We start from the raw sequence: 26,735 nt of genomic DNA, 5'->3' as shown, positions 1-26,735 counted from the left end.
ATTTTCAGGCTATCTTTTCTACAATACAATGTCCTCCACTGTCCCAAATTCCAGCTGTAACCATGGCCACCAGAGCCAGCCTGGAAGACGGGTTCCCTATGCCCTTCTCTGACCACAAAGATAAGATCCCTTGATGCTCAGCACCCATTTTTATCGCTTTGAGTTCCCAGAAGCACAAACAGAATGTCACTATGCTACACAGGTACTGATTTTCTTCCTTTAAAGCCATCCATTGTTTGACACACATTTTCTTAGAAATAGCCATCATCACTGTCCTTTCAGAGTACCTGATTTAAAGAAATGATCAAAATTCTCTTTTAACTGAATTTGATGATGAAATACTCAAACTATAGGACACATTAAAAGGTCTACAAACCCTTGAATTGTTAATGTTGTCATGTTCAGAACCACAGATCTTGGGGCCAATGTTGTGGTGGGGCCAGTGTTGTGGTGCAGCCAGTTAAACCCACCGCTTGTGACACCAGGGTCCCCTATGGTTTGTTCGAGTCACAGCTGCTCCAGTTCCCATCCTGCTCCCTGCTAATGTGCCTGGGAAAGCAGTGGAAGATGGCCCAACTGCTTGGGCCCCTGCCACCCACATGGGAGTCCTAGATGGAGCTCCAGGCTCCTGGCTTCAGCCTGGCCCAATCCTGGCTATTGTGGCCATTAGGGTAGTGAATAAGCAGATACAAGATTGGTCTCTCTCTATCATTTTGTCTCTAGAACTCTGCCCTTTAAATAAATTTAAAAATAATAAAATAAATAATAAATAAATAAAATAAAATAAAATAAAATAAAAAATAAAACCATAGATCTTATTATGGTCCTGGCTGGAATGAGGCATTAGCCCCCAAGCTGGCTTAGTTCTAGGTTTCTCACCTCCTTCTCAGATCCCCAAAACTGAACTACATCTATCTTCACATGCAGTGGCTTGCACATCCATGTTGAAATATCTGAAAAAAGAACTATCTTAAGGAAAGCCCCTTCATTTCCCTACAGTTCTCTCGAGTTCCACACTATCTCTCCCATCCTCCCCTGCCCAGATCTTTAATTAGATGACAGAATTTTGATTCTTTTGTTAGTATTATCCTAAAAGAAGCTATCAAATGAAAGAGAATGAAAATTTTCAATAAATTACTTTTTGGAAATACATTCTTTTGATGTTTTTCATCATGTAGGATTGAAGAACATTCTGTGTAAACATGGAAGCTATAAAAAAGGGGAGGGCAGACATTCCAATCAGCTTTCTCCACTGGCATTTTAAATTGGGAGTGCACTTATAAATGCATAAAAAAGAAGAAAATGGACATGCTGGTGTACTGAGAAACAAAATAAATAAGAATATTTTATTAAATTAATGCAGGTACAAACAATAACCTTCAAATACAGAATCAGATATTATCTCTGCTCATGTTGTTTACAATGAAACACAAGTCAAAAACAATAATAAAGTGCTTTACAAATCCAACACCACGAGATGCTTAGACTTGGGTATGTCTTTCTCAGTCGGAACCTTTGCTTAAACTTCACACAAAGGACATTGTCGTACAAATTAGTGACTGTAGAAATACAAATAGATTAAGAAGGAGTCTTGTTAGAGACTTTATTTCTTCAGACTTGATGTGTGGTAAGGCAAAGAAAGTTCCAGAAAATGGCCAAGTAAATGGCTAAGAGGAAAGCAAAACTCAGAGACCTCAAGAGAGGGTGTCTCTCCAAGTTCCATGGAAAACAACACCTTAGAGACCTAGTGCATTCACAAGTTCAAGCACAGCTAAAGGGCTTCTCCTGCCACAGAGAAGGCAGCCAGCAGTACAGCACACTGCTGAAACTCCCAGAAAGAATATGTAATTCTGCAAATACAGCATCAAAGTTAAGCTTATACTCAAGAGAAGATAGAGGGAATAAAAGTCCCAGACATAATTCTATCACACAGAGGTAATAAAGGTTGCCCTTTGGGAATAGGTTGACTTAGTAGTGTACCCCTGAGAAACCATTGTACACAAAATAAACCAAGTCCAAACTCCACCCCAGAACAAGTATTCAGCAAATGCTGGTTGTCTAAAGCTATACATAATGCATGTTGAACAAGCACTAAATTATATGAAAGATACTTACAGGCTAGGGAAAGACAATCTAGAAACAGCTAAGACATAATTTCTGGCCATAAGGAACTTCAGATTTGTTTCAGCTGCTACATAAAAAACAAAATATTAAATAAAAACAGCAAAGTGCACATAAGACATGTATGTATTATCACTTAGTATTTGCAACATACATTTCCATCTATAGATTGTCCTTAGAATACATGAGCAAAAGGCAGCAATTGTTGCTTCTGGAAAGGGAAATAGAAATCTGCATGGACAGGATGCAGATCCTCCTTATCTCCTATTAGTCTTTTGAATTTTGAATTACGGAAGAGGATTAATTCAAAATTCAATAGCATTTAAATAGGAAAGAAAGAACTGCTAACCAATCGGACACTGTAAGACAAGCATCAGATTGTATGTTGAAAGCAAATGAATCAAGGATAAGTATAATGCTAGAAAAGGAACTCAACATTATTTTCCACAAGCTTTTCCACTTCTCATGACTTAAAACTGCCTTGATTATTAAGATGTGTAAGTCTATCCAACTGTCCAGGGACTCAATGACTGACCACCTAGAGTGTCCCTCCTCTTGGGAACACTGCTAGACTTTCCATCTCACATCATCATTCTCTGAACACCTTATGCTATGACACTACACTTAATTATACCAATAATTTTTTAATTGATCTCATTATACCATGAGAACCTTAAGGGCAGATACTATGTCTTGCTCATAAATGTAGATTCAATATCTGGCACAGTGCAAAATACATATAACATGCAAGGGCACCGAATACATAGTTCTTGAATGAATGAATGGCTTAAAGTAAAATATCTGTAAATTGTATTCTAAAAGGACAGTGTGTGCCAGCCATGGAAATCTGAGGTCTGCTATTTATTGGCTTGGGCAATTTACTTACTATCTCTTTTTCCTCAGCTGCAGAATGAGTGTGATAGTAGTTACAACAACAACTTGGGTTGTTAAAGGGATGAGATGAGATGATGTGTGTATGGTCCACACAGTTGTAAAAGTGATATTTAAACAGAACAGATACTGTGACAGACACTTTATGTCTGAGAATGAAATTATTCAAGTCAACCAAAGTATCAGTGGGTTAAATAAGGTAAGATCCTAAACAAACCAACAGTTTGTTCTCTATGCTTCTTTCCTACTTGTACAGATAGTTATACAGGATATCAAGCACCTTAGAAATACTTTGGGGGGCTCAAATAAGCCATTAAGTAGCAAGCTTAGTTTGGCAACAAAATTTTAACATCTATTGCAATATACTTCCTATAGAAATCATTCACAAGCACATACACATGACAAGACCCCACAGGATCAAAATAAATAGGAATAACTCATACTTGAACATGGGTGCAACCCTGGACCTCTCAGGTATGTGGGAGATACACACAGGTACTGAGCAGAGGCCAAGGGTGCCTCTGCCACATCCGACCATTGAATCAGGGATTCTCAGCCCACTTTCCTAGGATGAAGGCCCTCATCCGGAAGTGTCCTTTCTCCTCTTCACAGTGCAGATGCATCTCTCAGTCCTGCTGAAATTCCAACGCTTCCTTCAGGCTCCTCTCGCCACTCCATGCTTTTTCATTTTGCTTTGCTTTTCCCAGGTTCTGTCTTTAGTGCTTGAGCCTTTTAAGTCCAACGCCTTCTGCATCCCGCCAGCCCATTCATTCCTCTGGCCCTGGTGAACTCCCAAACCACTGGCTGAGAATCCCTGCTTGGAGATCCAAAGTTTCAGGGCTATGTTACGTCTCCTCGAATTGTATGTCTAGAAAGTGATAACAGAGTATTAATGGGTGGGTGGGGGGAAAATTAACAAAAAATTGAATTAGAAACATAACTCATATTTTCCAGACCATATACTAAATTCACAACAAGAGAGAGAGGCAGAGTATATATAAGGTCCATCACTCTTAGTTGATAAAGGATGGCCAAACATTCTGGTTTGCCCAGGACTATCCTAGTTTAAAACGTAGAGTCAGGCTGGTGCTGTGGCATAGTGGGTTAAAGCCCCAGCCTGCAGCAACAGCATCCCAAATGTATGCTGGTTTGGGTCTTATCCAGCTCCCTACTAATGCACCTGGGAAAGCAGGTGGCCCAAGTGCTTGAACCTCTGCACCCACAAGGGAGAACCGGAAGAAGTTCCTGGCTCCTGGCTTGGGATTAGCTGAGCATCGGCCACTGTAGTCATTTGGGGAGTGAACGAGTGGGTGGAAACCCTCTCTCTGTCTCTACCTTTCTCTGTAACTCTTTCAAATAAATAAAATAAATCTTAAAAAAAACCTCACCAAAACTCCAAGTCCTATTTCCTAAGCAAACCCTCAGTCCTGAGCACACTGGAATGGTTGGTCCCTTAGGATAACTCCAACATTTACTCCAACATTTCCTTCACAACACAAAGGAACGCTATGGATTGCATAATAAAGCCTGCCTAAGCTTTCACACATTAATTAGACTACTTTAAAACCTGGGCTCTTTAAGTAGTTTTGTTTCCAACTACATTAAAAATGATTAGAGGGGCTGGCACTGTGGCACACTGGGTAAACCAGTGCCGGCACCCAATATGGGCACTGGTTCAAGTTCTGGCTATTGTACTTCTGATCCAGCTCTCTACTTTGGCCTAAGAAAGCAGCAGAAGATGGCCCAAGTCACTGGGCTTCTGAACCCTTGTAGGAGACCTGGGGGAAGCTCCTGGCTTCCAGCTGGCCCAGCTCCAGCATTGCAGCCATATGGAGAGTAAACCAGCAGATGGAAACCTCTCTGTCCTTCCCTCTCTCTCTGCCTCTCTGTAGCTCTGCCTTTCAAATAAATAAATCTTAAAAAAAAAAAAAAAGATTGGAAACCATAATATAACTTTCTACTTGGTTCAATCAGCGAGGTGGGGATTTTTTTGCCCTTTTATAAATGTAGACATTTGTAGCTAAATGGATTGAGGTGGATGGATGAAGAGTAAGATTCTATGGTCAGTCTGTTGAGCCCTCAAGTTTGATTTGTCATCAGCTGGGTGTTCTTGGGCACTTTCCACTATCTTCTTGACATTCTGTTTTCTCTCTTTTAGAGTGGGGACAATTCTAGCATTTACCCCTTTAACTTTTTTTTGATGGGGTAGATGGAGATTAAATGATTGCACACACGAAGCAATTGGCACACTGCCTAGTGTACAATGTTCTAGATCTAAATTGTCCATCCATCTAGGTCAACTGGGAACCGTGTGACAAGGAGATATCCTGGGATGCAGGGCCACAGACGTTCAGAAAGGAGGAGCTGCCTCTTACCCAACTTCCCTTCTCTCTCCACAAAGCTGCTCACAGTCTTAACTCTCAGGGGCCACCCCCACATCCCTGCAGACTGTGGGGCACAGAAAATCTAGCAGTTCTGACAACCAGAATTGTTTACAAGGAGGGGAGACTGAGTCTGATAGTTTCTCCTTGTTATTGCTTTGGCTTTTTGGTTCCTTTTCCTTCAACTTCCCAATCCCTTCTGATATTCTTACCATTTAGTTTCTTTGAGTTTCTATCTTGGATGTCACCTTTCTCCACATCCATCATTCTCACTGGAGAAAAAGAAATCACTTTTATTTCCATTTAGCACAAATGTACATCCCACACAATGACTTGAATTTAAATTCCAGGTTCCTATGAAACATTTATCCTCTAGGAAGTCCAATGGTTTCCTTATTCTATGGTTCCTAATCCCTGGGATTAATTAATCCTACAATGTAGGGCACATGATTTTGCTCCTAGATTTTCTCTAAGAGAATATGTTTTTATTTTCCATCCTTTTCTTAGCGATGACTCATATCCTGATATACTCTGTTTAATCTATTGGCCTTCCGGCCACTCCTAATGCCAACTAATCCCCTTTTCCAGGAAAATAGTCAAAATGCAAGTTAACAACAATCATTTCCTTGTAAAAACCATCTCTATCTCAGGATCACTGAAACTTAACCTTGGCATCCTGGCTAACTACCTTAGCTCTGTTAAGAACCTCTTCTTTGGAAACAGCTGATCTCTACTCCCTCAGTTACATCACTTTCTCAGAGTCACTCACCTTATAAGGGGTTGGGGGAAATTTCTCAATGACTATTGGAATTCCCTTTCAGATTCTACTTCCCTATTGGACATCAGACTACCCCAAATGCAAACCATCACTGGATCCCTTGGTACACTTCTCAAAGTATTAGGGGGAAATGTTTACTCTAAATCATCTCTAAAGGGAAGGACATTATTTGAATATACTAATTTTTCTGTATTTTAATTGTTCCCATGGGTAAACAGAGAAATAAACACATGCAAATTATTTCTAAAACTATGTAACACCATCTACCTGAAATCTTGCAAGATACTCTATGGCAAAAATACCACAGTCAACAGAAGGAACCATTTTTATAAAGTAGCTCAGTAGAACAGTGCAACTATTTCAAGATTCAAATCCAATTGCAAGTAACAGGCACTTTAGCTCTTTCTCTTCTGGAAGTCTGTGGTTATTTGTATGATGGAAAGAAACTGTATGCCCTTGAGGTTTCTTCAACCTCCATACACACTAGTTCTCCCACTCCTCACCCCCAGGTACTTGCTCGTCACCTAGCAATCCCACCCAGCAGCACTGTGGTTGCTACTGAACAGTGGAGTATCTTTGTGCCACCTTGCAAAGCTAAGTCAGGTCTCCCTGAAGCCATGAGTCAACTCTCACCCCCTTGGAAATGCTATTACAAGTGTTCACTGCTACCCTCCAAAGTAGGTAATGCTGCAGAACAGCACAATGAACAGGAAAGGATGGTATACAAGGTCACACAGTGGCACAGTTAAAATCCAAAGTGGGCCCCAGAGGGTAAGGCTGACAGGAGGGCAGCGCCTTATAGTGCTTCCCGGGGATGGGGAGGAGGACCCTGCTTGCTTCTTTGTGTAGGATAATGCCTTGTTATGTGAGACTGCTCTGTACTTGGCAGGATATTTAGCATCCCTGGATCTGCCTACTAATGGCCACTGTGAGAGCAATAACACCGTCATACACCTCCCAGGTCCCCAGTGAAGCCCACTGCAATAAAGGAGATACCATTTTTTCTTAGACAGAAGACGACTGTGAATGCTACACCAAGGAACAATAGCACGGCTCCCAGTATCACCAAGTGAGTCCTCTCATTCCTGTGAAACACTGGCGGCTCTGGAAAAACAAAGGCAAAAACAAAAAGAAACTGGTTAAAGATAAAATTCTGATGGGAAGCGTTCAGGAAAATAACCATCCTTTAAGTTTCATTGGGTTTAGCTTCAGGCTAATATTCTTAACTTCCTGGCCAGTGAGTGGCTGGGTTGGTAAGAAATTTGATAAGAAATTGGTAGCAGCACAGAGAATTAGAAGCAGCTCAGGCTTTGGACAGATGCACCTGGGGCTAGATTCTGCTGCCACTGATCCGTTTAGAGATCTCAGGTAAGTCCTTTAAGCAGGCTGTAACATGGAAACGCACAGATTTCTAGTGAGGCGAATGTTTCTAAAGAGCTCAGCATAGTAGCGGCTCAATTCTCAAGGGCAGTCTTCATTGTGTCTCTTCCTCTTGCATTATCTAAATACAGAAGCTAGCAGCCTACTGCATATCGAAAAGATGCTACACAGACCACAGGACAATGGGCACTCTGAATACTTCCTGCCTCCCCCATCTGTGGTCAGGACTGGGGATCAACCTTGCTACCTTTCTCTGCAGTTTGAACATCTCTGGACATTCAGTCAGTGCTGTATTTCAGCAGCCCCTCTGACTGCAGTCCCATGCAGGAGGAAAAGGGCTGCCATGGCACTAGGATGCACAGAGACTGCTGGCTCCCACCTCTTGACATTAGCTCCTGATTAGCTCTACTGTCAACTGAGACCTCTGACCCCTAACTGCACAGTTCAAGTTTTAAAGCCACACAGCAACCAGTCTAGTGGTTTACAAAGACTGTTCTGAAATATTTTGAGTCTCTGCTATGGTTTGGATGTTGACTGTCTCCAAAGACCCGTGTATTAAAGGCTTGGTACCCAGGTTGGTGCTACTGGGGGTGGCAGAACCCTCAGGAGGGGGCACTTGGTGGAGGTCCTCTGGTTGCTGGGGTCGTACCCTTGGAAGGTGGAGCTTGGGAGAGGCTTGTTGCAGAAGCCTGAGTCGGCCTCTCTCTGCTTTCCGGCTTGCCACGTGCTCCCTCCTCTGCATGGGCTCAGCCATCCACTACGAGGCCTCACAGGGCCTGCATCATGCCATTTGGGCTTTGAGCCTCCAAAACTGTGAGCTAAATAAACTTCTTCCTTTGTAAGTAGTTTTTCTCAGGCACTGAAGTAATGAAAAGCTAATACAGTCTTAAGACAACTTGATGAGTTAGGTAAGCAGGTATTTTTAAAAATCCCCAAGTTACAGATGAAGAAACAGACTTGAGAGCAGCTTAGGGGGTTACTCTAGGTTCCCCCGCAAATAAGGTGTCATTCTGTTTTAAACGGCAGGAACCCACTCACACAGCTCTGACTGAAGGCCATCTCAGTCAAGCATCGCCCTGATGAACCGCTTTTTGTTCACAAGGCTAATCTGCCTCATCTTTTCCTATTGATTGACTTTTCTATCCAGTTTTCCAGTTGTTCTCTCTAAAGCACACGAACATTCTCTGTAATATATTTTGGATGGATGGTAAGAAGCACTGTCGGAACACCTCTGGTTATATTAAACTTCACACTCACCCATCTCACTTTCTTTCTCTAAGTATCTGAGCCTCTCATTAGACTGTCTCGAATCCCACCCCCTTCTGTCTGCTGATGAGACCAAAACATAGCTGAAGTTGTGCAGGCAAAGGCTACAGATCATTTTCACACACTGTAGCTCGTTCTGTCCCTGTGATAACCTTACCGGATAGGTTCTAACCCTACTGGGAAAGTGAAGCACTCAGTAGTCTAGTGATTTGCCCAGGGACGCATAGCCTCATGCTCTGTGTACCAGGCAGACAGCCTTGAGCTGGAGCTTCCCAGACTACCTGAGGAGAGGCACATGGAGAGGAAGGATCTATACTGTTTGGGATAAAATGGAAAACTCCATTTGCTTCCAGACATAGAAACCCAGAAAGAAGGGAGCATCCCTCATGTGCTATGAGCTGGACTCGAGAAACATGGCCCAAGCTGAGTATTCTTCTCCGGTGTTCCCCAGCTGCAAGAACATTTCCCATACAGAAGTGTAACTGGATTACCTGTCTTCTTATCTGCCTGGGAAGTGTGAACTATGTCTTAGTTTCTTATGTGCACCCAATGCCAAATACATGTTGGGCATATTCAATAAACAGCTGCCTAATGTTTAAATAGCAATACGACTGGGATAAATAAGGGTGAGGAAGCTAGATGCATTGTAAAAATGCTGTGTTATTCATTCATTCACTCACTCACTCATATATTCAACAAACACTGAATGGCTATGATGAATATTTACTAGGTGCGAGGGAACAGTGTGGGCACATTTTGAGACATTCAGAATATCACCTGGAATGATTAACTTGGCTGTATTGTTTGCCTCGGGACCTGGTCTCTGAAAAGTGCAGTAGAAAATCTCATTAGCTGTTGTGTTGATCCTCAGCGTGCTGGTCACATTGAAAAACTTCTCCTCTCGGTTGGAATTGGTGACGTCGGTCTTGCCATGCAGGATTTGGTGGTCACTGCTTGTCCAGATGACTTCAGCCTCAGGGTAACCCTCTGCCTGACATGTCAGTTCATGTTCAGAGGTGACTGGATCCACAGAAATTCTTTGGTTGATTTTGTGATAGGGTGCTAGGTAGCAAGTACAGAGAAATCAGAGTTTTGGCTTAGCACAGAACTAGATACCTGGCTTGGGGGTGTCTACCCTAGAAAAGGTATCCATAAAGGCTGGTTCTCAGAGAAATAAGCTTAATGTGCAGTTTATGCCTCAGCAGGGGGAGCACCCACTAACTCTCTCTCAAACCTTCTGTTTGAACTTAGGCCAACAACTCTTGTCATAAAAATGTTGCTGGGGCATAGCAGGTTAACGCCCTGGCCTGAGGCACTGGATCCATTACAGTGCCGGTTTAAGACCTGGCTGCTCCACTTCTGATCTGGCTCTCTGCTATGGCCTGGGAAAGCAGTAGAAGATGGCCCAAGTCCTTGGGCTCCTGCATCCATGTGGGAGACCCAGAAGAAGCTCCTGGCTCCTGGCTTCGGATCCGTGCAGCTCTGGCTATTGTGGCCATCTGGGGGGTGAACCAGCAGATGGAAGACTGCCTCCCCCCACCCCCTGCCTCTCCTCTCTCTGTGTAACTCTTTCAAATAAATAAATAAATAAATCTTTAAAAAAATCATGTTGCTATACTTATTGACTGCAAACTAAGTGTATACATTAATTTAAAGAGAACTGTAATTTTTATTTTTAAATTTTCAAACCAGTAGTTTTTCTATCTAGATATGAAATATGTTTCTCCATTTATTCAAGTCTTTATATGTTTCTTAGTAGAGTGTTGCAGTTTTTACATAGGGTCTCATTTCTTCTTAGATCTATTTCTGAATATTTTTTCTATTGTTGTAAAGCTATCTTCAGAAATGCAAACATCTCAGTGGCAAGCATTGTTTTCCTAGACTTTAATAAAAGAAAATTGGATTTTGATGTGTTATTCACTTCTAAGTAAGCCATTAATACAGTATTATTAACTATACTCCATAATGTATTCATTCCCATCAGTTTTTCTCAAATGTCTTTTTTCAATTCTAGGATCCTATCTAGGACATCATATATTTATTTTAAAAAATTTTTAATGTTGCTTTTACAAATCCATCATTTAAACAGGGAGAATCTTCAAAAAGTTCATGGGAAAGAATATCATGAAAAAACCATGCATGGATTTCTAATCTTTTTTGCACTCAAAACAAACATCTTTTAATTCCATTTTCCCATTAACTTATTGAAGTACCTTGTACAATACGACACAAGCACCAGGGGTATAACTACACACAGTAAAACACGACTAAGAAGTCTTCACAGCCAGACTGCATGGGTTTAGAAGCTGGCCTCAGCACGTACTAGCTGGGTGAATTTGGGCAAACTGCTTGATTTCTTTGGAACTTAGTTTCCTCCTCCTTCAAATGGATAGAATAATACTATCTGTCATAGAAAATAAGACCCTATCTACTGAAAGATACGTTCAGATTTCAAAGACAGCAACATGTGAAAAATATTCATCTTAGACAGGAAGCATCTGCCCAAGTCATTTTGAGCACTAAGTGATTAATATAAATAAAGTGCCAGGTACAAGGCCCAACACATAATAGGTGCTTCAGAAGTGCTAATTATTACCACTGCCTGTACTGCGGCTCCTCTGTTTTTACTGCAGCTGTGTTAGGTACAGCCTGGTAGTTTCTTCAGACAGACTTTCATGTATCTAAATCTCCTGCTGTTTCAAAAATGTTAGGCTAACTCTGTTTGAGGAGATCATTTATTCAACAATTAAAGTGTGCTTCTGTTACATTCCTACTCTACTATATGTCAAGCCCTAGGGATACAACAATGAATAAGACCAGGGGCTGGCATTGTGGCATAGCAGGTAATGCCACAGCCTGTCATACCAGAATCCCATATGGGCATAAATTCATGTCCCAGCTGCTGTAACATTCAGCTCCCCGTTAATGGCCTGGGAAAAGCAGCAAAAGGTGGCCCAAGTGATTGGGGTCCTGCTACCCAGGTGGGAGACCTGGAAGAAGCTCTTGGCTCCTGGCTTTGACCTGGCCTAGCACTGGCCATTGTGACCATCTGTGGGGTGAACGAGCAGAGGGAAGATCTCTCTGCCTCTCCCCTTCTCTCTTTCAAATAAATAAATCTTGGGGAAAAAAAAAAAAAGGGCAAAATGCCTGCCCATGTGGGAAGGAGAACACAGACAATGAACAAAAAGGTGTAGTTATATGATATAGTACACAACATAACAAAGATAGTTATAGATAATAGGACACTTATACAGTGCTGGACATTTAAGGGGAGAGATGGAGCTGGTGGGGAATGATAGCAGTTAATCTGTGGTCCACATGATCAAAACAGCTTTATCAGGTTAACTATGCAACACTTGGTCTTTTTAGTGCCTAATCCCACTTAAAGTCCTGAACGTATAAGTGGACATTTCATTTTCCTTGTTTTTAGGTCAGTGATGAAGGATAAACATTTTAAATTAAAAGTCAGAAGCCTGAGAGCCTGGTATTTAAACTAGCAAACATTAAGGTACAATAATCTCCAAAGTGATAATGATAACTGAGTTAATCCCAAACTAAACCCTTTCTAGTTTCAGTTTCAAAATGCTTCACCTTTAAAATCCCATGGTGAGTAATCTCCCTGTGGGGAAGCTACTACCACACATTTGCAATGATGGGAAGAGAAACCCAAGAGCATTACTGCGAAATCATTTGCATGTGGAGCTGACTCAGGAGCTGGACCTCCTTGAGTTGCAAAGCTGTTGCAAACAGATCACCAAACTTAAACTGGTGATACTGTCTCAACGCAAGTGAAGCTTGGTGGCTGGTTTAACATATCCAAACCTACTCATCTTTCAAAAATTTTATGCTACTCCTATTTGAGGAAATAATTTATTCAGCAAATGACAAAAAATGTGCACTTGTCACATTCCCACTCTACTATATATATTAAAAAATGGGTTAATTGAATTAAATGGACCACAATTTCTGTCCATGTAGAGTTTGTGTTCTAGAAAGAAGAGACAATGATTAAAACAGAGAGGTACTCAGTGCAGAGTTCAGACTTTTGGTATAGCTCAATGGAACTCCCAAGACCACTGTATGCAAAGAGTAACAAATTGGAATGCCACTAGGATGCCAGTTCAGTAATTTATAATGCAAAACTGAAAGGCCAGAGAAATCAGGTCCTCAAATGTGGTTGGTCATTTGATTTGCTCAATCAAGGACCCCTAATTTGGGAAAAAAAATTGGAAGATGTCCTAGTATTTTGAACAGCAAAGGAAATTGTGTCTGGAAGAAATCCTTCCAGACTACAGGAACAGCTGTTCCCTCCCTGTATACACCCTGCAGGCTACTGAGCCCTTCCCTGGAATTAGATCTCCAGCCTCCATGCCTCCTTCTTCCTCACCACCAGGATTATGCTCTTCCCCTCCTATGACAGATACAGCAATGATGGCTGTTCATGGCTTAATAATTGCTTTCATGTTCTGGAATACAGTGAGTGCCTGATATTGTTGATAGGCTGAAAAAAGATGAAAATGTTAACCATCACATCCCACACTTTCTTTCATGAACGTCATGAACGGAGAAGCATATGGTAAAATATAATGAAAATTAAAAGCACTTTACAACTGGCGTTTTCCTGACAACAGCATTAACTGAGCTAGAACCAAAGATCCAGTAATAAATCATAATATGGACACATTTTTCCTAATCCATATATACCTTTGTCTTTTGAGTTTATATTATTGACCTTCATATTGATGGTAGTTAACCATCAATCTTGGAAAGACCAGGGGAAATGATTTAATTCTAGTGAAATATGAAAAGGTCACCATGTAATGAAAAGAGGCAGATTTAACCTCAATATCAGGGAGTAATTTAGACAGGCTATGGCAGGGGGCGGGGAATGACAGGAATGCCATATGAACAGAAGGTTCTTAGGGGAATTTCTGTTCTTTGTGGAGTTTGGATAAGCTGCTAACACGTGGGATCCTTTCAACCTGATTCTGCGAAACTCAACAATGAAAACAGAGGTGGTCGGCTAGGGTGCTTTCCTTTATTCAGGTCGTGCCAATCCACATTTTGAACTCAAGTGGTCTGACAACATATGTGTGCGTCAAGACTCAGGAACCAGCACTCACAGTTCCTCTTCAACACCCCTAGATAACAATGGTAAAGATTTTCAAGATGAATGCATGCCTAATGACCACAGCATATACCATCTCTAGGAAGAATGAGCTCCTCTGCACTTGATATGACTATTTTTTACCTTCATAGATTGATTCAAGTCTCTTCGAATGTGACCTTTACAATGGGGTTTTTAAAAAGTAAGTGAGTTTGCAACAGAGAGGCTAAAAGAAGGAAAATAAAGCACCTAAGATAAAAAAACAATACTTGAGTAAAAATTTTGGAGTGACACACAAATGTTTACTATCTTTGCAAGCCATGCAAAATGGTGGTGAAAGGAGAAGGGATACTTCTGCAATTCATTGTATTCCTTTCTACAGTATGTGAATTATTTCTAAGTATGTAGCATTAATTTTTATATTAAAAAGTAAGGAATTTATTTTTTTGAAAAGTGAACACATTGTACACTATGGCTCTGGATCTTCAGTGACTTTCCATAGACAGTGCTCAAGAAATGCACACTGGCTATGTGTATGAACGAGTGAACAGAACTCCACTGTTAGACACTGAGTCCAAACCTCGCAGAATGAAAAGTTCTCAATACTCAGGATATGTTTCTAAAAAAGGCTAGGCCTCCTTCCCTATAATAATTCTTACCGTTGACTTTCAAGGTAATCCTCTTGTAGTCTGCACCACCATAGCTGATCATGCAGCAGTAAACCCCTGCATCCCGCAATTTCACATCCGTGATCTGAAGCGCAGCGATTCCCAGGTGGAGCTGGTCCTTCAACAGCTGGGCCCTCTGCCTATAGCTGCTGTGCTGAACCTTCAGGTTTTCATTCCCATGCACAAACTGAATAATCTGCTTATCACCCATTTCCCAGTAGACAACTAAGGAATTGAGGTCTAATTGTTTTTCTACTGGGAATTTGCATTCAATTGTCACATTGCTGCCATATTCTACCACATACAGGTCCTTGGGAACTGTGACAGTAAATGCTGAAAAGAAAGATAACCAACCTTCAGGAGATGGAAAATTCCTCAAAACATTAACAAAATGAGTACAGGTTTACAATCACTTTGGTCAGTTATATGACAACTATGTTTAAGGACTTACTTCCCTAAAACATGTATTTTATCCAGTGGATTTCAAACATGTTTTTAGATGTTATATCTTATCCTTAAATTAAAATAATAAGACTAGCTAAACAAGTTGTCCCATAACTCATAAATATACATCCCTGTAGAAATGTTACGTGGTGACAGAGGACCTATAAGCAGGGAAATTTGGTTTCAAGTAGATATCCCCAGAATGTCTTTGACTGGAGACCAACCTGCCTTTTATATACATTGAACGGTACATTCTAATAGTCTTCTCCTTACTGATCTAAACTTTGGATCAGTTCCCTGGCAAGAGGCACATGGATAGGGAGATGTAGGGAGGACGATGCCAGTACTGTGTTCCCCTGACACTTTCCAGGTATAATAAAATTCTCTCTGAGGACGGCCTCCTCAGAAAAAGCAGGACACAAAGCAACATAGATAAAATGATCCCAGTATAGTTTAAAAAAAAATCAAAAGTAAACAAATAGGTCATTTTCCCCAGACATTTTCAGTAGTCATTTTCAGTTATCCAATTCCTAGGGACTACTTAAGGTTAGGAATTGGATAACTATTTAAGGTTAGGAATTGGATAACTGTTTAATTCTGTTTCTTTTGGTTTGTCTCTATTCTCTATATATTTATACAATGATATAGATGAACTGTTATGACATACAAAAATAGATATTTTCTTATAAGAAAGTAATATCCACTTTAGAGTGTTAGTTTTCAATTCATAGTTGAAAATACAGACCTAAGTAAAGGATTTGGTGTCTTACCGTTCAGCAAATGACAGTGGGCTATGAATGTAAAGACATTAAATATCCTCATCTTTCTGGAATGACCTAATTATGAGAGACAAAAAGAAGACTGCTTTACTCAGTAATTGAACACACACCATACAAGTATGGGACTTGGAAGTTTTTAACCTGAAATAGTCCTGATAACCAGGCACTGTCTGATTTTTAAATTTGGTTTGCAACAGGGATTTTGGAAATCCAATACCTTCACTTATTATCTCTGAGCCATAAAAAGCCAAGTGGGAAAACAATTCTATAATATGAGAATTTTTAAATTTAGTTATAGGCTCTGAAAAAACCCTTAATGTACACTAAAAAGAAGCCTAAGGAGAAAATACTGCACCCAAATCCTTTCAACAACTTCATTTGTCTCTGCATTGTAACTTATCTAGAAATCTATAAACTGCTCCCCGAAACTTTTGAAGCAAAGAGAATCTTATTTCCACTTCTCTCACCTTTCAATACTTCCCCCACTCCCTATAATTGAATATATTCATCCTCCCCTTTAGCTCTTTAAGATGTCCACTCTGCTATCCTAACCAGAGCAGATTCACCCTTCAAAATCTCCCTCTGACTTTCACTTGCTCCAGATGATAAATCTTACTCCCTCAGTAGACAGGTTCTGCTATCACAGGGGGGATGGGAAGGAGGGAAAGTTGGATGTGACCCAGGTTCGGCTGACTCACACTCTGCTCTTAGAAGTGTATCAGCCTAGATGCTTGCTTCACTTTCTCATCATGCTTAACATTTTTTTTGTTTTTGTTTTTTTTTTAACTTTTATTTAATGAATATAAATTTCCAAAGTACAGCTTATGGATTACAATGGCTTCCCCCCCATAACTTCCCTCCCACCCACAACCCTCCCCTTTCCCGCTCCCTCTCCCCTTCCATTCACATCAAGATTCATTTTCAATTCTCTTTATATACAGAAGATCAGTTTAGCATATATTAAGCAAAGATTTCAACAGTTTGCACTCACATAGAAACACAAAGTGAAAAATACTGTTTGAGTACTAGTTATAGCATTAAATCACAAGGTACAGCACATTAAGGACAGAGATCCTACATGAGGAGTAAGTGCACAGTGACTCCTGTTGTTGACCTAACAAATTGATACTCTTGTTTATGGCATCAGTAATCACCCTAGGCTCTTGTCATGAGTTGCCAAGGCTATGGAAGTCTTTTGAGTTCACCGACTCTGATCATATTTAGACAAGGTTGTAGTCAAAGTGGAAGTTCTCTCCTCCCTTCAGAGAAAGGTGCCTCCTTCTTTGATGACCTGTTCTTTTCACTGGGATCTCACTCGCAGAGATCTTTCATTTAGGTCATTTTTTTCCCCCAGAGTGTCTTGGCTTTCCATGCCTGAAATACTCTCATGGGCTATTCACAATAGCTAAGACCTGGAACCAACCCAAATGCCCATCAACAGTAGACTGGATAAAGAAATTATGGGACATGTACTCTATAGAATACTATACAGCAGTCAAAAACAATGAAACCCGGTCATTTGCAACAAGATGGAGGAATCTGGAAAACATCATGCTGAGTGAATTAAGCCAGTCCCAAAGGGACAAATATCATATGTTCTCCCTGATCAGTGACAACTAACTGAGCACCAAAGGGGAAACCTGTTGAAGTGAAATGGACACTAGGAGAAACAGTGACTTGATCAGCTCTTGTCCTGACTGTTGATGTACAATGTAATACTTTATCCATTTTAGTATTTTTTTTCTAGTACTATTGGTTGAACTCTGTAATTAACACACAATTATTCTTAGGTGTTTAAATTTTAACTGAAAAGTGATCCCTGTTAGGAATTTGGAAAATATTACGCTGAGTGAAATAAGCCAGTCCCAAAGGGACAAATATCATATGTTCTCCCTGATCGGTGACAACTAACTGAGCACCAAAAAGGTAACCTGTTAAAGTGAAATGAACACTACGAGAAACGGTGACTTGATCAGCCCTTGCCCTGACTGTTGATGAACAACTTAATATGTTATCCCTCTTAGTATTTTTTGTTTGTTTGTTCTACTTAATACTTTTGGTTGAATACTGTAATCAATACACAATTATTCTTTTTTTTTTTTTTTTTTTTTTTGACAGGCAGAGTGGACAGTGAGAGAGAGAGACAGAGAGAGAAAGGTCTTCCTTTGCCGTTGGTTCACCCTCCAATGGCCGCCGCTGCAGCCGGCGCACCGCGCTGATCCTGGCAGGAGCCAGGAGCCAGGTGCTTTTTCCTGGTCTCCCATGGGGTGCAGGGCCCAAGCACCTGGGCCATCCTCCACTGCACTCCCTGGCCATAGCAGAGAGCTGGCCTGGAAGAGGGGCAACCGGGACAGAATCCGGCGCCCCAACCGGGACTAGAACCCGGTGTGCCGGCGCCGCAAGGTGGAGGATTAGCCTATTGAGCCACGGCGCCGGCCAATACACAATTATTCTTAAGTGTTGAAACTTAACTGAAAAGTGATCGCTGTTAAATATGAGTGGTAATAAGAGAGGGAAGAGATGTGCAATTTGGGACATGCTTAAGCTGACTTGCCCCAAATGGTAGAGTTAGAAACATACCAGGGGATTCCAATTCAGTCCCATCAAGGTGGCATGTACCAATGTCATCTCACTAGTCCAAGTGATCAATTTCTGTTCACAATTGATCATAATTATAGGACTAAGAGCCAAAGGGATCACATAAACAAGACTAGTGTCTGCAAATACTAGTTGATAGAATAAAAAAGGGAGAGAACGATCCAACATGGGAAGTGAGATACACAGTAGACTCATAGAATGGCAGATATCCTAAACAGCACTCTGGCCTCAGAATCATGCTTAACATTTTACCAATTCTTCGATTCGTCAAGTACTGACTGCATGCTTCTGTGCCAGGCACAATTTTTGGCATGGGGGATATAGCAGTGAGCAAGAAAGAAAAGTCAAAGGCCAGCACTGTGGTGTAGCTGGTAAAGCTACCACCTGCAGTGCCAGCACCCCTATGGGCACCAGCTTGAGTCCCAGCTGCTCCATTTCTGATCCAGCTCTCGGCTATGGCCTGGGAAAGCAGTAGAAGACGGTCCAAGTCCTTGGGCTCCTGCACCTATGTGGGAGACCCGGAAGAAGCTCCTGGTTTCCGGCTTCAGATTGGCCCAGTTGGGGCCATTGGGGTCATTTGGGGAGTGAACTAGTGGACGAAAGACCTTTCTCTCTGTCTCTGTCTCTCTGTAACTCTGTCTTTCAAATAAAGAAGGGAGGGAGGAAGAGAGGGAGGTCGGTCATTCTTCCGTGGGGCCGGCATTCAAGTAGGGGATTAAAACACTATTTGTAGTGTTTTTCAGCCCATCTGCTTACTAACATACTAACATCTCTCTCTTATGTTATATTTGAACAATTTTGATTTAAAAAATCAGTGTCCCTTGGAGTGTTTCTTCAACCTTTGTATACATACACAAGTCAAAGCTGATCAATTAATGCTATACATTCATAACACAGAAGATGAATGCTCTTAATACATAAAATAGCCCCCAAAATCAGTAATAAAACTACACATAACCCAAGAGGAAAATAAACAGAGGTGCCAACATAGAGTTGAGAGGACAGGAATTACAGATGGCAAGCGAACATGGGAAAGAGTGCTTAATCACATCAAAAAAAGCATTCACAGTATGAGGTACTGTTTTTCTCCTATTATCTTGACCAAAATAATAAGACATTGCTAATATTATCTTGACCAAAATAATAAGACATTGTTAATATTAAATGTTTGTAGAGATATGGACAAGTTGGCCGTATTGCCCACTAATGGCGGGAATAGAAAGTAATATAACATTTTTTGGAGGACAATTTGGTAATCCCTATTAAAATTTCAAAGGCATATGTCATATGAACTTCCACTCCCTCTTCTGGAATCTACATTACAAAACCAACACACACACACACACACACACACATACACACAACTATATATATAAAGATGATCATTGTTAATGACAGCCCCAAGGTGGGTATACCCTAGATAGCCGACATGGCTGAATAAATTTTGGCACTCTCAGGTAATACAATGCCATTAAAGACGGAATTCAGTAGCTGTGTATATATTGATTGTACAAAGACACGGAAAACGTAAAGCAGCGCGCAGCAGAAATCTACTTTCATTTAAAAAAGAAAGTGAAGGGGCTGGTGTTGTGGCATAGCAGGTTAAAGGCCCAGCCTGCAGCACCAGCATCCCACATGGGCATTGGTTTGAGTCTCGGCTGCTCCACTTCTGATCCAGCTCCCTGCTAATGTGCCTGGGACAGCAGCAGAGGATGGCCCCTCCACCCATGTGGGAGACCCGGAAGAAGCTCCTGGCTCCTGGTTTCAGATTGGCTCAGCTTTAACCACTGCGGCAATTTGGGGAGTGAACCAATGGATGGAATACCTCTCTCTTTCTATCTCTATCTCTCTGTAACTCTCTTTTTTGAAAAAAGAGATTTATTTATTTATTATTTGAAAGGTAGAGTTACAGAGAGGCGGGGGGGGGTGTCTTCCATCAGCTGGTTCACTCCCCAGGTGGCTCCAATGACTGGAACAGCATCTATCCCAAGCCAAGAGGCAGGAGATTTTTCCAGGTCTCCCACAGGGGTGCAGGATCCCAAGGACTTGGGCCATCTTCTACTGCTTTCCCAGGCCTCAGCAGAGAGCTGGATTGTAAGTGGAGCAGCCAGGACATGAACCAGTGCTCATATAGGATGCCGGAACTGCAGGCGGTGGCTTTACCCGCTATGCCATAGTGCCAGTCCTCTCTGTAACTCTTTCAAATAAATAAAATAAATTTAAAAAAAAGAAAGGAAGGAAAAAAAGAAAATGTGTAGGGGTGTGTGTGTGTGTGTGTGTGTGTCCATATCTTTAGACAGAGGAAATGTCCAAGAGGCTGGCAGTGATAATCTCTAAAAGCAAAATTAGAGGGAGGACAGGCAGCTTTTCACCTCTTCCTCTTCTTTTTTTTTAAGGATTCATTTATTTGAGGGGCCGGTGCTATGGCGCACTAGATTAATGCCCTGGCCTGAAGCACTGACATCCCATATGGGCACTGGTTCGAGACCTGGCTGCTCCACTTCCGATCCTGCTCTCTGCTATGGCCTGGGATAGCGGTAGAAGATGACCCAAGTCCTTGGGCCCCTGCACTCACGTGGGAGACCTGGAAGAAGCTCCTGGATCCTGGTTTTGGATGAGCACAGCTCCAGTAGTTGCGGCCAATTGGGGAGTGAACCAGCGGAAGGAAGACCTTTCTCTCTCTCTCTCTGCCTCTCCTCTCTCTGTGTAATGCTTTCAAATAAATAAATAGATAAATAAAGATTTATTATTTTAAAGTCAGACTTACAGAGAGAGATGGAGATACAAAGAGAGAGAGCGATCTTTCAGTGGCTGGTTCACTCCCCAGATGGCCACAATTGCCAATGCTAGGGCCAGGCAGAAGCCAGGAGCCAGGAGCTTCTTCTAAGTCTCCTACTGGGGTAGCAGGGGCCCAAGCACAAGCGCATTGGCAGGGAGCTGCATCAGAACTGGAGCAGCTGGGATGGGAACTGGCCGATGCCTCATCACAGCTGCCTCTGTCTTAATGACTTTAAAAGAGAAAGGAAGTTAGGGAAGATAAAGAGTTAAGATTGTGAATGATTTCTTTGTTCTTTTTCTGTGTTCAAATTTTCAAATGAATTAATGTCTTACTTTTACTATCAGAACAAGATAAAAAAATAAGGAATCATTTCACTTTGCCAACTTGCTGAGTTGCAAGTAGCATGATGAGAAGAACCCCCAGAAACACAGCTAACTTCAGAATTGAGATTTGATAATGACATTCATTTATTTTCATGTTCTATTTTCACTATAAAAGTAAAGTAACTACATTACAGAAAATGAGACCAGAAGGGGAAGGTCAGTCAGTGTTCTAGCACTCTGACCCAGAAAGCATTGGTTAATGCCTGGAAATACTTTCGGTTGTCAAAATGGGGAGGTGGTGGGGAGCTGCCCTTGGTGTTTCTGGGTAGAGGCCAGGGATGCTGCTAAGCATCCTGGAACACACGGGAGACGCCCTCACAGCACACGTATCTGGCCTCAAATGTCAATCAGGCCACGCTGAGAACCCCTGCAACCACTGTGAGCATCTTAGCACATCTTTGTCCTTCAGTCCCTTTCCCATGAGTCTTCAAGCACATCATACATTTCATACTGACTTCTAATTCAAGATTGTGAAAAGTAGCTTTTCATTTTACTGCATAATTTTCATAAGCATCTTATTTTATGGTCCCATAATAATTAAGTGCTCTATTTTCAGGTATCAGATTATTGCCAATTTTTAAAATATTGTATTTGTGCCTTCAGCAAACATTTGTTGGGTATTCACTATGTGCCAGGCCCAGACAGATTTCCCAAAATACAATATCTGATCAGGGATAAAGAATATTTTCCTAGTTCTTGACACATGCTGATATTTGGTAGTGGTACACTGAGAACTGAGTAGGTTTAAATTTTTTTTTCTAATTACTGAAAACTATAATTTATTTTTTCATGGGCTTATTGTTTAGTTATTTTGTAAATTATCTGATGTTTTTTGGTCTGCTTATGATACTGATTTCTAATCAAGCTGGATGAAACTTTCATGTTAAAAATACATACACAATGGGGGAAAATAAAATGAGTTACCATTGTCTTACTAGTGTTGGATGCATTATTCTTAAAATTTTTCTCTTTTTCAATCTCCTTTGTAGGTGGAGAATACTGGAGGTATCCATGCCTGGAATGAGGCAACAGCATCTACCTGGTCTCCTTTCTTTTTTGGGTCAGAGTTGATCATAGCATAATTATAACTTTTTTTTTTTTGACAGGCAGAGTGGACAGTGAGAAAGAGAGACAGGGAGAAAGGTCTTCCTTTTTCTGTTGGTTCACTCCCCAAAGGCCGCTGCAGCCGGCGCACCGCGCTGATCCTAAGCCAGGAGCCAGATGCATCTTCTGGTCTCCCATGCGGATGCAGGGCCCAAGCACTTGGGCCATCCTCCACTGCACTCCCTGGCCACAGCAGAGAGCTGGACTGGAACAGGAGCAACCGGGACAGAATCTGGCACCCCGACCGGGACTAGAACCTGGTGTACCAGCGCCGCAGGCAGAGGATTAGCCTAGTGAGCCGTGGCGCCGGCATAATTATAAATTTTAATTTTGACATTATAAACAACAATACACTCAATGGGCAAAAGGATACTTCTTATGCCAAGAAAGCACTGTTGAATAAAACACAGAGATGTTGGATCCATTAGGATTAAACCTAATTTTGGCAGTGTTTATGACATACCCTGGTAGAGCTTTTTTATGTATTTATTTTTGATTATTTAAATATTTATTTATTTCAAAGGCAGAGATACGGAGAAAGAATGAGAGAGAGAGAGGGAGGAGGAGGGAGACCTTCCATCTACTGATTCATTCTCCAAATAGCTGGGACTGGGCCAGGCCAAACCAGGAGCCTGGAGCTTCTTCCAGGTCTCCCATGCAGGTACAGGGGCCCAAGGAGTTGGGCCATCTTCCACTGCTTTCTCAGGCCATAGCAGGGAGCTGGATCAGAAGTGGAGCAGCTGGAACTTGAACCGGCACCCATATGGGATGCTGACACTGCAGGCAGAGACTTAGCCTTCTACACCACAGTGCCTGCCTCCCTGGTGGAGTTCTTATCCTTTACTGAATTTGGCTAAAAATTCTAGGGGCAATGAAAGTTTACTGAAAGTTGAAGGATTAGATCCAATATGCACCTAGTTCCTCATTGTACCTTCTCCTCCAAGGCTCTGTTCCCTCGGAGTGCAGCTGTCATTAACGGGGGCAGGAGAAAGGAAGAGTATAGGCTCCCTGAAGGAGACATGGTCTTTGATCTCCAAACCCCTCCTCAGGGCAGTTGTGGAAGGCAAGAACACTGGTATGCCCTTCTGCAGGGGAGAAGCCATGACTGTGTGAGCAGACAAGGACAGAGACATTCAAAGAGCAGCGAAATGCAAAGTGGGAGAGAAACAATGGGGAAGTGGGTTGGTTCTTGGGGAAAGTCCAGTATAACACTATGGAACTGAAGCTACTTCTCTGTCTTCCCAGGGTAGGATGGGCAGGAGGAAGACACAGAGCCGCAAGCCTCCCTTCTCAAACGTGGAAGACAGTTGATCTACTAAACCTTTACTAAAATCTCAAACTCTATGAAACTTTACTAAACCCTGTGCCCACACTTCTTTCCCCTCAGTCACACTGAGGCAGGTGTATTTTTTCCATGCTTGGCTTCAATCTCCCATGGTATTTGCTGTCACAAAGCTTCTGCCTACCCTCTTCCACTGCAAAAGGCTAATTTTTTTTTCTACGTAGTAAGACAGTTCTCCTTAAACACTATTTGTGACTGTCATTGTCAACTGGCACATTCTTTCTGGAAGGCAACTTTCACTTTTAAAATATTCACTTTGACTAAGTGGGCACACGTCTAAGAATCTATCTGAAGATAGTAATCAGCAATCCCAGTAATCAGCAATGATCCAGAAATTTTTATGCACTGATGTTCAATCAGAGGCTAAGGTAGTGAACCACTATAAATAATCTTCTGGTCCACCTATTGGACATTAATTTCATGTGGTTACCCAGTCAACTGGAATGCAGCAATTAGAAAAAAAACCACAAATTTTTAGAAGGTTGTTTAATTCATAGAAAAGCATTCACAGTCTATTTCTTCTCAGATTACAAAAACAAGGTAAAACAACACTACTTTAACTCCCTGTGTTATCAGATAACCCCCAGACTGAACTCGGATCCAGGCTAAGCTCAGGTCGGCGTGTCCCCAAAACGCTTTAACATTTTTACTCTTATTTTTCCATTTCTCCGTCAGAACTACTTAACCCTAACATTAGCAGATACAACAAAGGACTGAAGCTCTGCAGTCCTGAGTCTTCGGGGAAGAAGAGATCTTAGGAGAGGTGTGGGTGGGAACTCGCCCAGGTGCAGACTGCTGGCGAAGGGGCTGAGGCTAGATGGAGACCTGAGGCGCTCCAGCCTCCAGCCTAGAAATTTCTCCTTAGCCGAGCTACCAACCACAGGACCGCACTCCTGAACACGCAGGCACCTAGAGGGCTTACACGCACGGAGAGGAATCGCGCGGGGTGCAAGGCCAGATGCGTGAAATTTGCCTGTTTTTACTTAACACTAACAAGTAATGGACTCTACTGCACCCAAAACTAGCGCGCTTCCCTTTGCTCTCTTCTCTCCATCCCACAGAAAGGGGCACCATAAACTTGCCAGAGCGCCGGCCAGCGGCCAAAGACGCTGGGGAGAGGGGCACCCGGTGGAGGAAGAACGCTCCCTACCTGCGGACGCCGAGACCCGCGGTCCACGCCGAGACCCCGTGCCGCGCGGGACTGGGAGGCCGCCGGGCGAGTTCCCACGCTAACTACCTCGGCGGCAGGGCGCGGTGGGTCCCCGCCCACGTCTGCCCACAGCCACGCCCCGAGGAAATCCACCTGCGTCATTTGGAAGCTAGAGGATTCTCATCCTTTCACCGAAAGTGAAACCTAACGGTCCCCTTGAGTCAAGAACAAATCTAAAGATAAGACCAATTCCCATCCGGCAAGTTTTAAAGGTTCAAAACTTAAAACGAACCAAAATCTTGACATCTTGAAGCCTGGAGATCTTGGTTTTCTCTTCAAAATCCAGACACGTTAATAAATTCTGCCTTCAGCCCCCCCCCCCCTTTCTGATAAGTCTTAAGATGACTGAACATCTTACTATAACCCTACGACATATAGAAAGTGAACAGCAGATCATATAGCTTTGGTGTGTATTCTAGAAAGTAGGGGAGTGTGTGTATACAAGGAAATGTATTTTTAAATCGTGGATTTTGTGACTTCCTCAAAGTTCCTCGACATAATGAAACTTCAGTTGCTTCGTCATTAAAAAAAAACTTCCCATCTGAGCTAACCTTTGAAAAATGTTCTGGATTCTCACTCTCCAACCCTCTTTAGAATCTAAGCAGGAAAAGCTGTTTTCAGTGGGATAGAGAAGCCCTCCTGGTAACTGTGAATCAGTAGATGGGCTGCAGCTGAGACATGTCTCTGCTGAGGGCTGTCCATAGTTTACTTAAGCATTTTCCTGCAGCTGGCCTTCCAACTACTACCATCTTCCTTTCTCCATCTCTCTTTTCTTCCCTCCCTTTCTTTCTAACATAATTTGAATTATTTGTTTTCCCAATTATTCCTTTCAACTGCAATTCAAATTCTGCATTGGTGAATGAACACTGAGCTTATCCATTGGCTTGGTTATGGCACTTGCTTCCCAGAGAAGAATGTCCCCATTCTGAGTATCATAGGTTTTTATTCTTAACTTGGAAAATACAGAGGTGGATACAGCTTTAACGATCAGATTGTGGGCATGGAATTCTTTGGTCTCAGTAAAAAAATTGTCATAGATTTTAGAGATCTAGCTTAGAAGCTTCCTGTTTCAAATCTGTTGAGGCCACCTACTGGAATAGAGCAGTTTCCCCAACTTTGTTGACTGCAATTTATACTAAAATATAGAATTACTGTAGTAAAGTAGCTTACACATACATATTTATGTGTGTGTGTGTGTGTACAAACATATTTAAACAAGGTTCATGAAACAGTACTTAAATCTACTATCTGGGATGTCTTCTAACAGTTTCTATTTAATCCCTTTCATTTTTCTAAACATGATGGTCAAGGCCCTGGATATAAATTTCATGATCTACTAGTGTGGTCATGACTATTGAGATCTGAAAACACGGTCTAGAAAGCTATCTATCCCTGAAATGCTGAGTTATCTTAGACAAAGAATTTACCAAATAGCTAGGATGAAGCCATATCTTTTTAGATGGCCTCTGTGATCTATAAATAATTTTAAAAGCTGGGCATGTGT

The 26,735-nt window shown here is 41.9% G+C and overlaps 1 protein-coding gene and 1 long non-coding RNA gene across 3 annotated transcripts in view; one reads left to right on the top strand and one right to left on the bottom strand.

The window, feature by feature from the left end:
• LOC149128754 (uncharacterized) overlaps window positions 1-10,421 on the top strand; it is a 31,457-nt gene extending 21,036 nt beyond the window's left edge. Inside the window, exon 2 of the long non-coding RNA XR_016210224.1 lies at window positions 10,069-10,421. This is a non-coding gene — a long non-coding RNA (uncharacterized LOC149128754). The remainder of the gene's footprint in view (window positions 1-10,068) is intronic.
• Window positions 1,318-25,328, bottom strand: CD274 (CD274 molecule). Of its 2 annotated transcripts, XM_008255121.5 has the most exons (7): window positions 25,172-25,328; window positions 15,807-15,872; window positions 14,584-14,925; window positions 9,595-9,879; window positions 7,168-7,275; window positions 5,606-5,665; window positions 1,318-3,880 (listed from the first exon to the last, which is right to left on the bottom strand). In XM_008255121.5, exons 2-7 carry the CDS (start codon window positions 15,856-15,858, stop codon window positions 3,858-3,860), a joined length of 870 nt encoding a protein of 289 aa, XP_008253343.1. In that variant the 5' UTR covers window positions 15,859-15,872; window positions 25,172-25,328; the 3' UTR covers window positions 1,318-3,857. The 2 variants fall into 2 exon arrangements, with proteins under 2 accessions (XP_008253343.1, XP_089155345.1); XM_089299219.1 differs by lacking the exon at window positions 15,807-15,872 and having other exon boundaries at window positions 25,172-25,286.
• Between the last annotated feature and the right edge of the window lie 1,407 nt (window positions 25,329-26,735).

This window comes from Oryctolagus cuniculus, chromosome 1, assembly GCF_051225735.1.
Source record: "Oryctolagus cuniculus isolate XC-2025 breed Fujian yellow rabbit chromosome 1, ASM5122573v1, whole genome shotgun sequence".
Taxonomy (NCBI): domain Eukaryota; kingdom Metazoa; phylum Chordata; class Mammalia; order Lagomorpha; family Leporidae; genus Oryctolagus; species Oryctolagus cuniculus.
Note: the sequence above shows the minus strand (reverse complement) of the source record. Positions and strands in the feature narration are given on the sequence as shown.

Excerpts from the sequence above, each read along its gene's own strand:
- CD274 (XM_008255121.5), bottom strand. The coding sequence starts at position 15,858 with ATGAGGATATTTAATGTCTTTACATTCATAGCCCACTGTCATTTGCTG. Across the intron at positions 9,880-14,583 it reads GATTACCTTGAAAGTCAACG|CACCCTATCACAAAATCAAC; the intron begins GTAAGAATTATT and ends CTTGCTACCTAG. Across the intron at positions 7,276-9,594 it reads AGCCAAGTTAATCATTCCAG|AGCCGCCAGTGTTTCACAGG; the intron begins GTGATATTCTGA and ends TTGTTTTTCCAG.